The sequence below is a fragment of the Oryzias latipes genome, chromosome 11 (genome assembly GCF_053564925.1).
Source record: "Oryzias latipes strain Hd-rR chromosome 11, Olatipes_Hd-rR_3.1".
NCBI lineage: Eukaryota > Metazoa > Chordata > Actinopteri > Beloniformes > Adrianichthyidae > Oryzias > Oryzias latipes.
Window position 1 is genome coordinate 13368663 of NC_136247.1, and position 11109 is coordinate 13379771.

The 11109-nt window shown below is 43.7% G+C and overlaps 1 protein-coding gene across 2 annotated transcripts; it reads right to left on the reverse strand.

Moving 5' to 3' along the window:
• Positions 1 to 762: 762 nt before the first annotated feature.
• tcf19l (transcription factor 19 (SC1), like) lies at positions 763 to 8939 on the reverse strand. Of its 2 annotated transcripts, none has more exons than XM_023959940.2 (6): positions 8805 to 8939; positions 7360 to 8279; positions 5410 to 5579; positions 4227 to 4617; positions 3601 to 4105; positions 763 to 3389 (listed from the first exon to the last, which is right to left on the reverse strand). In XM_023959940.2, exons 2-6 carry the CDS (start codon positions 7643 to 7645, stop codon positions 3044 to 3046), a joined length of 1698 nt encoding a protein of 565 aa, XP_023815708.1. In that variant the 5' UTR covers positions 7646 to 8279; positions 8805 to 8939; the 3' UTR covers positions 763 to 3043. The 2 variants fall into 2 exon arrangements, with proteins under 2 accessions (XP_023815708.1, XP_011479621.2); XM_011481319.4 differs by having other exon boundaries at positions 8718 to 8937.
• Between the last annotated feature and the right edge of the window lie 2170 nt (positions 8940 to 11109).

Here is an 11109-nt window from a genome sequence, read left to right on the forward strand (position 1 = left end):
CTTCAGAGCTCTGAGTAACAGAGAAGGGAAGGGCTGTGGGGTTGCTTTCCCACCAGCAACTTCTAATGAACTAGTGCTGCTCTGCAGAAACTATGTCCCAGAAGACAACGGTTTATTGATGTTGGCTCAAATTAGCATCATACCTAAAAGACAACTGGGAAAGCTTTGAAAATAGATCAAAAGAACATCATTTTAACATCAATCCAATGTTATAAACGTGTGTTTTTTACTCTTTTTATCATGTTTGTATGCTTTTTTAATTCACCCTCCAAACTCAGAGCTGCAGAAAAAGCAGGATCCAACAAACTTCTTGTGGAAACAACCTAACAGAAAAGAACTCAAAGGTGGACCTCCTGGTTGAGAGGTGATGGTGCTGCCTGATCTGCGCCCGTGGTCATTACGTTCAGCTCCGACCGAATGAGAGTCTTCATGCATGGAGAAGCCAGATAAGAGGTGCCAGTATGAAGTCTAACCGACAGATAATGAGCTTCAAATGCCGTCTTTTGCTTCCCGAATTCTTCTCCTCCATGCCCATTTCAAAGAGACGGAAAATAAGCAGATTCATCACAGCTCTGCTCGCAGGGATCATTTCTACTAAACACAAAAGACTGAAGAAAAACATCTATCTGAATGTTTCATCAATCCAGGCAGGATGCTTAAAGAAATCCACAACTCAAATGTTCTTTTGATCAAAGCCTCCTCGTCTCAGAGGAAGAAGAAGAAAAAAATTGACGGTGATAATGCAGACAGATAATGCAAAGCTTTACTTTCTGAATATTCTTTATTTTTCTTCTGATAACTTTGATGCTCGGGGCAAATCAGAGTCATGACGAGCGTTTAAATTCTGTACAAACCCAGAAAACCAACAGTCAGACTGTGTTCCTGATAATTAAAGCGGTGTCAAAGCGGAGTGCTATGAAGCTGCAAATCAAAGCGCTGGCAGAAACTGATTTATGAAACATGTGCCCATTTACAAAACAACTCTTTTGATTAGCTCCGTGCTTTTTACCTCACAAGTGGAGCATTGTGCAGGGTTTTTTTTTTTTAAATTACCAAAAACATCCTACTGTAGAATCAAACTGCATTACTCCAAACAAAGACTCCATTTAATCTGTGAAAAGGCCTGAAAGCCCAAGTAAGAAGTTATTCATCAGACGCTTTTAAGTGGTGCGGGGGGGGGGGGGGGGGGGGGGGGTTATCGTTATTAAACATTCATGAAGTGTTGTGCATTTAATTTGGAAGCATGCATCTCAATTTTCCCTGCACTTAGAGGCTTTAGTGAGTAAAACGCTGCACAGAAAGAGCTTTTTTTTTTTGAAGATTTTTAAGCAAATCATTCATCAACTCCCAATGATTGTTGAATGCAAATATGACAAAAAGCTGATGAAATTAAACAATTTTCTAAATTTTGTGCTAATGTATCTTTGCAGGAATATAAAAAACAAAACATAAAATACATTTTTGTTCTTCTTCTGCTTGTAATATTTTAGACCAAACGGCTATCGGTGCTAAATTACATTTTAAGTGCACCAAATGAGATGACAGTTTTATAATACCAATACAGTGTGCAGATCCAAACTCCCATTGTTCAAAAATGGACCGTTCCACCTGTCTAGGTTGTGGTTCCTGTGGTTCTCTTTGCAGCCAAAAGCGCTCAGTGGGCTTCAAGCCTCTTTAATGCAGTTTGCATCCAGCGGTTTTCCCACACCTGCTTTGCCACACGAGAGCAGAGAGCAGGTGCAGCACGGCGGGCGTTAACTCAGGAGCGCTAACGAGTGATGTGGTGAAGATGCCACACTTTGTTTTTTTTCCCCCCTAAAAGTTGGCAAAGAGCTCAAAATCTAACAAGACACGGAACGTAGGATGCCCACATACAGACTATACAGCAAAAAACATTCAAAACTTACTTAAAGATCATTTTGTTTTCATTTACAACTAGGAAACCCAAACTAAAGTCAACCAAACAGCCCGAAGACGTGTTTAGACGGTTTGAGGTCTTGGTGGTGTTGCACACAAAAGTGGTTTGGTGTGACGACAGCAGCAGGAGGATTTATGAGCAACTTAATGCAAAAAGATCATTTCAGTGTAAAACGCAGATGAAAATGAAAAACGAGAAAGCCAGAACACCAACGACATCGGGCCAAAGTGGGTGAAATTGAACTGAACTCTGAAATAATTATTTCTCTTTCTTTCCTTGTATGTGAACGGTTGGGAATAACAAGTTAAAAATCTAAAGTTGATTTAGTTTAGGCGTTTTTTTCCTCTAAAATAAGCCGCAGTTCTGCCACAGGTGATAAGAGCAAACCCTGTTAGCGTTCGTGTGAGGCCACAGCCGACACCAGTCTCTTCAGTGGAGCTTGAAGTCAAAGCTACTGAGGGTACATTCAGGAGGGGGGCGCAGTCAGAACCAACATACGGGTCAGGGGGTTCAGATGGGTGGTGGGTGTCGGCCTCCTTTTGGCCGTTTGGGGCCTTCGTCACCACACGTTTGTAAAAGAAACAAACAGTCCAAACGTCTTTAGATGATGCAGAGGGCGCCTCCTTAAGCATTTCTTAATGTTTGAATACTGGAAAGCTTCTGATTATGACTGAAGGCGCAGAGGAAGAACCGAGCGGAGGACAGCTGGCCTACAGAGAACGAGCAGATGGGACCTTCTGGTTCAGAAAGGTGTCATAAGTTCCTTTGAATGCCGCTCCGCCTCTGACCCCAAGCAGCCACAGATGGAAGATTTCAGCCACTTCTGGTTTTTTTTATTTCTGATCCGGCCTCTCCAGGCAGTGAAAGCCAAATGAAATCCAGCCTTCTATTATTAAGTGTGCACCTCCTCCTCCTCCTCCTTCTCCTCCTCCTCCTCCTCCTTCTCTTTCTCCGCCTGAGCTGCACCTGAGCTTTGTGAAGAAACTGAGAGCATCGTTTCCATCTTTAGTGACCACAGCAGGAAGATTTCTACTTTTAGGACTACAGGAAATACATGTCTGACAGGTCAACCACGGCAGCTTTGGGATGTAGAGGCTCACGCTCGGTCTCTGAGGGGGGGGGAGGTCAGCGGCAGCCGCAGTGGAAGTCGGCGTTGGGGTCCTTCAGGAGCTTCTTGCGGTCCACGTGCAGGCAGTCTAAGTGGTACCAGGCGTCGCACACGTCGCACTGGATCCACTGAACCGTGTCCTGCTGGGGGAGCCGGCACCGCGGCGCCGCACACGGCTCCACCACGCCGCCCACCGCACCCTCCTCTTCCTCCTCATCCTCGTCATCAGAGGAAGACGAGCCAGTCGAGGAACCCGAGGAGGAGGAGGCCGAGGATGTGGACGAGGAAGAGGAGGAGGAGGAAGGGGAGGGCGGGAACGGGCAGGGGGGAAGGGGATGTTTTCTGGGGCGGCCTCGTCGTTTACTGAAAAGACAGGAAGATGGAGGAAGAGGAGGTTAACCAAAATAGCTGCATCTATTTAATTAAAGCCGCCATCTGTTAGCGTTCACTGTGATATCTCACGCTCCAGCAGAACAGAACGCCACAGGGGGAGGAGCTCCTAACCTGGGGCATGAGGTGAGACACCACCTCGTACCAACATCTGTCACGCCACTTTTAGAATCACAGATCTCACCTTGTCGGATGATGAAATCTGTTGAGCTGCATCCTGCCTCGTCTCTCCCCTGTGCGGCTCACGGAAGGCGGGGCCAGGCTGTAGTTTTCCCCGCCCACCATCAGAGGGGAGAAGACTGGCGCGCTGTTGGCCCTGCGCCTCCCTCTCTGTGCCGCCGGGGAGCAGTGGGCGGGTTTGCGCTGGCGGAAGGCGCTGATGTTGCCGTGCACCATCATCCTGACGCGCTGCGAGCCCTCCACCTCTTGCTTGACAGACAGGCTGCTGATGGAGGTCTGGAGGACCTGCTGGCTGAGGTGGCTGTTGGTCACGGCGCCGTGGAAGCTGCCGATGGTCCTGATGCCCGCGGGGAAGGGCTTCACCTCCAGTGACCTCCGGATGGCGCTGTGGCTCGTGGCCTGGAGAGGGGGTGGGGCCGGGGAAGTGAAACCCTCCGACTCAGACTTGTAGAGCCTCCGCCTCTTCTTCGGCCGCGCTCTCGGCGCTTCATCCACGATTCTCGTCAAAGCTGACCAAAAGAGAAAATCTTTGATTTTTTTTCTGGAGGTTCAACAATGTTGCTGTTAGTCCAACTTGGTAAAAATGTCAGACATGACGTCAAAACTACTAATGAACTTTTTGGCCGTTACCTCCTCGACTCCTGGGCTCATCCGAGCTGTCGTCCTCCAGGAGGACGGTGTGCGCCGACTTCCTCCTGCTCCTGGACGCCGCCGGCACAGGCTTTGCAGTGGACATCGATGTTGCAGGGGAGACGGCCGGAGGCGTGGAGGGAGGCAGCAGGGAGGTGAAACCCACAGAAGGCGGGGGGGAGGAGCATCCGGGGTCAGAGACGGCCCCCTCCTGGCTGTGGCTCCTCTTGAAGGTCCAGGCGCTGCCCTTCATCTTGCTCAGGCTGCCGATGGAGTTGAGGATGACGGTGGCCCGGTTGATGGACAGCTTGGACAGGTCCAGGTTTGCCGTCACTTTTCGGTCTAAATTGGTTCGAATCCGGTTCTGTAAGTCGGAGGAGAACATTCCTGCCTGAAAAACAAGAGATATACACATTTTAAAAGAATTATAATAAAAATAGGCCCAAAAAAAGTGAATGACCTGATTTTTCTTTGCTGGAAAATAAGAATGATCATTTCATAAATGAATTGTTTTGTTGCTCGGCTACATTCTGTGGATCAGAATGTTTTAAACCAGGTTTTTTTCCATCTCTAACATCGCTCACTTCTGCTGATCCTCATCTGCTTTTACCAAACAAGCTTTTTCAAACAAGAGGAATTTCTTCACGCAACTGAAGCTGCATGAAGAGGAGGAACACAAAACGAGCAGTGATGAAGGAGAGATTTTCATCTAAACTATCTTACAAGATAAAAACTTTCAGATGATGGGAAACGGGGTCACGCTTACTCCGTGCTACCACTCCCACCCACAACTTTGAGGTGAATTTCCTAATGAACTCCTGCCGCTCTGCAGTAACTATGTCCTAAAAAAACTACACAGAATTTTTCCTTTTGGCCTAAAAACGACATCATTATTATTAAAAAGACCACCGGAAAAGCTTCACAATAAATCAAAAGGTGAAGTGGGACTTTAATAAGATAAGATGCACCTTTTTAAGTTATTCTGAAACACTTTGACATACATTTTTGAAAATGTTTTATAATAATCAGTAATTGTTAGACTTTGAGGACTAAGCTTTTAAGTGTTTTTGGTTTGTAGAGAACAATAAAAAAATAAAAAGAAATAATTTGCATCAACGGAGGCAGGTTTTTTAAATCTCTGATGTTCGTCTGCGTTTGGATCCTCCTCTGACCCGGTAGCTACCTTTGGAACTGTGATGGCATCAAAGTCCAGTGGCCGAACTTTGACCTTCTGGAACAGGAAGTAGAACTCTGGGCTTCCTGGAGAGGACTGACCCCCAAAGACCAGCGTGTCGCCGTCGGACAGCTCACACAGGATGCTGGACTGGAGGCGCACGTCGTTGACCCATGTGCCTAAAAACATGAGGAGAAGCTTTGAGATTCTCTGCAGAAATCACAGTCACAGCTGAACAGGAAGTCGCCGGAGGCCAGACAATCAGACTCATTTTAATATACAAGTGTCAGACAAACCATCAAGAGGAGCTCTGAAATGATCATTTGTTGACTATCAATTTGTTTACCACTCAAAGCAAATGTCGAACAGCCGGCGAGACGGAACTAAACCAAAAGAGCTGGAAGGCAACAAGACAATCAGGCGTCCGCGACAGCGGCAGCCGTACCACACGCGGCGCTGAATACCAAAGCAGGTCCGAGAGCAAACGGGGGAAACAGACTGTGAAATTACTTGAGCGTTTAGACAGCCGGAGTGGAGTTCAGTCTGTCAGTCAGTGACGGCGGGACGCTCCACTCTCCGCATTCATCGCTCACATCTGATTTTCAGAGATGTGCGCTGCTTCCAAACGTGTCCTAACCGCTTTCTTCCACCTCTCTTTTTCTGGTTCTGTTCATCTGTTTGCTAATATCTCCTCACTAATTGCTCCAAATTGTCTGTGTGCACACTTGCGATTCACTTTCCCTACAATCCAGTTCAAACTTCGATTCCTATTTGGGTTTCGGTTTGGGTTTGTGTTTTTACAAAACAGCACAAAAAACTAAAAAGTCAGAAAAATGAAGGTTTTTTTTAATTTGCAAATAAGTAAGTAAGGAAAAAGGAAAAAGCCTATAGTTGTCTCATACTAGCCATGGTTTAATGTATTAAAACAAATAACTCTCAGATTGGTACAATAGTTTAACCTTTCCATCCAAAGCATACTGGTATGCAATAGAAATATTTTTGCTTGAAACAACAGTTTTCTTTATTCATTTTGTAATTTTGATTAGTTAAAATAACCTATATATTTTAAAGGTATACCGTTTTAAATTTTCTCAATTTTGTACTGAATTTTTGTGACATCTGTTAAATTTCGTTTAATGCCTTTGTTTCCAATTTGCTCATTTCCAACAAACAATTAAAAAAACGTTATTAGCATCAAGTTTTCTTGATGAACTGATCGATTTTTAAATGGTTGTCAGTTATTTCATCACATATCCCTCATTTTCTGGTGAGAAGCTGCAAAGATTTTCTTTCTTTGTCTTCTTAAAGGTGATTTAGCATCATCTGATGATGTGACAAACAGAAGCAGCTCTCCTCAAATGCAGCATCCATGTTGCTCTTTAACACTATTTTAATAACAAACCAGTTTAAATGTTCGTGCACAGTGGGAACCCGCAGCCGGTACGCTTCCAAATTCCCACATGATTAACGCCTGACAGGCTGATGGGGGGAGAAATAAAATAAATAAAGTGCAGCACAAGCAGATGGTGCCTGTTTCACTTTCAAGGTTCGGTCTCCAGCAGTTCTGGGGCTTCTGTTTTTAGGTTACCTAAGGGCCAAACACAAACTTCAGTCGTGGTTTCAAACAACAAAAAGAGGAAACCAAGCTGACGGCACATCTTTGAAGTGGCAGGAAAGCGTCTTTAAAACTTTAAAGGGTTTTGCAAAGGAAAAGGTTTCGCAGATTTTTGTTTATCAGCTGCCACCGTTCACTTTTCATGTGAAAATGAGCAAAACTAAATAGCTTGAACCTTTTATCCTTTTAGCCTTTCAGTTAATGTCGTTGGTACGGTGAGGTCTTCCTTTCTCTCAGAAGGGCCTATATTTCCTATAAGCAGGCGTGTTTCTGTCTCTTTCACTATCAGAATGACTTGTGTGAGCATCTCCACATCTGTGTGTGAGACCCATGCCTCCTCTCACCATGACTGCTCCTGTCCTTGATGTGCACCCTCCAGCCCTCCTCTTGCTGCTCCCCGTCATCACCGCTCGCCTCCTTCTCGGCGTGCAGCTCAGCGTGGATGCGGGACACCAGCGCCGACTCCAGCGTGACGTCGCACAGCTCCGCCGCCCGTCCCAGGCGGAACACCGATTGGTTCAGCGCCGGCCTGAACGTGTACAAGTCCCGGGCAGAGTCACCCGTCGAGAGCCCGATCCGGAGCAGCTGAAAGCACGGCTGCGCCCCGGACAGCATTTCTGCAGACTTCATGTTTCTGCCAACTTTAAAAGCCCCCCCCTCCCACCTCTGTCCTGGGGCTACCCCCAAGCTGTGACAGCCCCCCCCCCCCCCCCTCCTAGTTACAGGAGGTGATCCATCCTTAGATTCAACTCTACTGTAGAGGAGAAGCTAAACTGAAAGTGTTGGAGCTGACAGCTGACACGAAAGGAGGCCGCCTCATAAAAACAAAGTGAAAGCAACACAAGCAAAAGGTCACAGAGAAGAGCAGCAGCTTCCAGCAACAGGTGTCTGCATTAGTATGCAGAGCTGCTGTCCCTCTGTGCATGTATGAATTAATAATGAAGATTTAGACCACTGTATAGGACAGCGAAGGGTGGAAATGCACCCCGGCTCAGACACACCACATCCCCCCTGGGGTGTAAACCATGAGGCTGTGTTTGAACAGAAGGAGCTGCATTGATGTGGACAGCAGGTGCAACGGAGCACTAAACTAAAGCCTTAAGAAAGGTTGACAGACGAAGCTTTTGTGTGGCGCCTTCTTTTTTAATGTCCAAGGATGCAGAAAGCTCCTTTTTGCATGTTTGTAGGGGTTAGAAGGATTAAAGTCCCAGTCATCCACCAAGTCACGGGTGGGAAGTCTGACAGGCTTCAACAGCTGTCTGATCTGCAGAAACAGGAGGGGAAAGAAAAACAAAAGAATGAGAATATTTGCTGTGCTTAATGTCAAAACCTGCCTGAGTTTTGTTAAATATTTGACCCATTTCACCACTTAAAGACATCACATGACTAAAACTGTGAGCAAAAATGAGATTTTCAGAGGAGGATCTCCACTCGCGAGAGCGAACGGGATCAAGACAAAGAATGACACAGAAACTAACCTAAATCAGAGCTAACGTTCAAAACTATTTATTTTCTCAACAAAACCTCTTAAAACATTGATATCATTCATAGTTTTAAGCGATCGAAATGAATCTGAAATTACGCAGGCTGGGAGATTTCCTGGTCACGGTTTTAGGCTCGTGGCTCGACAGAAGGAGGATCAGCTAGCTGACGTTAACTTAGTAGTTGTACTACAACTTAGTTAGTCAGAGCGCCCACTTACGACAAAACGCGCCAATTTCACGGGAAATCATTTCCAGAAAGACTCCGAACAGCTTCATTGGCCACTCAGCTCCCGAAATAAACTCACAAGCTTTGTATTAAAATAGTTTTTTAGGGTAATTCATCTCCGCTGCCGTCCGGCGGGGGAGCACTTCTTCGCCTCTGCCCTCCCGGGAGGAAGTCCTTTGAAATTTGGCGCGCCACTCCCGATGCTTCCGTGCGCTTCAAATGACGACACTTCCGGTTTTTGTCCCAATTGGCTGAAAGCCAAGATGGCGCCTTCCTGGTTTCCTCTGAATTTCTTAAACAAGTCCATAGAACCGTTTTAGCTGAAATACCGGTTATTTGACGACACTTCTCTTTATACAGTCCTCCCATTAAAGCATTTATCTACATAATATTTATTCAATTTTTGTTTGGAAAATGTGAAATATATGGCATCGCCTCTATTTTGGATATTCTGGCTATTAATTTTAAACAAGTTTTTTTTAATTAATCACGTTTTATGCATCAGCTTTTTCTTTACATTTTAAGTAGGGTGTAAATTTTGACATATATTTTAATATCAAAAAGGATCTTGTTTTTTAACATACTTATCTAATTATGCACAATTTAGATTACATTGTACATTTAAAACAATATGTCCACAAACACAGTAATGGAAGTTAAATTTATGATTTTTAAGAATTAGATTTGGTCAGAATCTAAATTTCTTTGATTGTCATTGTGTGCAACGCAACGAAATTATGATGCTCCCAAGCTGTAAAAGTTGGGTTTAGACATATAAAATAAATCTTTTACAGACACTTTAAAAGAAATGTATGACATTTAAATTAACTGTATTTCGAATTTGTAATCAAATTCTTGATAATTACAAACTTAAAGTCATTTCAAAGAATGACCTTTTTGTCCTAGATACCTGTGGGGGTTTGAGGGGGAAATTATAATGACTGTGGGGATGTTGGCAGACACCTCTCTGCAAGCTGTCGTCAAACTTAATAGATAAAGATTAGAGATTCACTGTAAACCCGAATAAGTTCAGTGAACTCAAAATATTTGAGGAAATCGATTACATAATAATTTTTAAGTTAACTTACATAAAAAGTATAAGTTAATTTGAACTTAAAATGTTTGAGTTGAATAAAATAAAACAATTGCACAATAACATTTGAACAACTTGTGGAAAACGTATAACACTGCACAATTTGTGTAAAAAAAAAAGTGCATCAGCCATTAAAAAATACATCAGTCTTTAAAACAAACAAATGAGCACCAATCTTTTTTACACCATTTCCTTATACAACTTTATTAAAAAAAAAAACATTCTGCATTTCAAGAAAGGCAAAAATTGAGTATCAGCCTTTTTTTTTACACTTTTCCCTCATAAAACTTTTTCTTTGGCTGCCCTTTCCCAAAAAACATTGGCACTCAAAAGAATACCCATTTGGGAATGTCGCCTACCACAAGCTCATCTTCCACCACTGCTGTACTGAGCTGACAGAAATGCACTGAACTTGTACTGTTCTTGTTGACGGTCAAATGCCAACAGAGGTGCCGCTGATGTCTGGCTTTGGTGACTCTTTAATTTTTAAAAAAACAGTGTAGTATTAAAGAGAGTGAATTGATCGTTTGAGGGAAAAAACTTTATGAAAAGACGACAACCTGATATTGAATGACATTTTAAGATAATTAAAGAGATTTTAAGTGTCCACATGAAGGAGGGATCCTCCCCCAGGACGGACAGTCGAAGAATTAAATGTTCTATCTTAACAACTACATATTTAAAGTCCATCAGATTGGCTTCATCCAAATGAAATAGGGGATGGCTGGGGGTGTGAGACGAGCCAGAGGCAGGATCCATGGTCAGGTACAGATGAGCTGGAGTGCAACATTTTTGTCCAAAAAGTCTCCAAGACTTTTTGGAGACTATGTGCTCTGCCACACAACATTGCTTTGGCAAGACTTTCTGGTTAAGTTATATTGCCTACATGGCTGGAGTATTAACCAGCACACTGTCATTGGTACTATTTAGTGAATAAACCATTATCCATCATAAAGTACTTACATTCCAAACTTTGAAGAATTGTGGGTCCTCCTCACATTTGTATTTTGGAAGCCAGTGCAGGACAGGAGTACGTTTGACATCAGCAGTCTGCTCTTGCTGCACAGAGACATATACAAATTAATATGGCAAACATATTTCAAATGACTTCACCCTTGTCTTGCTCAGTTCAGTTCATCTAGTATTTTAAATTATCTTTAAATTGTACTGTTATCTAAAAAAATACACTAAACATAAGATGACATTACATTTATAACTACAAATGCATTGGGATCAACGTTGAATTTTTTTTCTCCAGTGAAGTAAACATTTACAGTCACTGAATTAGAAA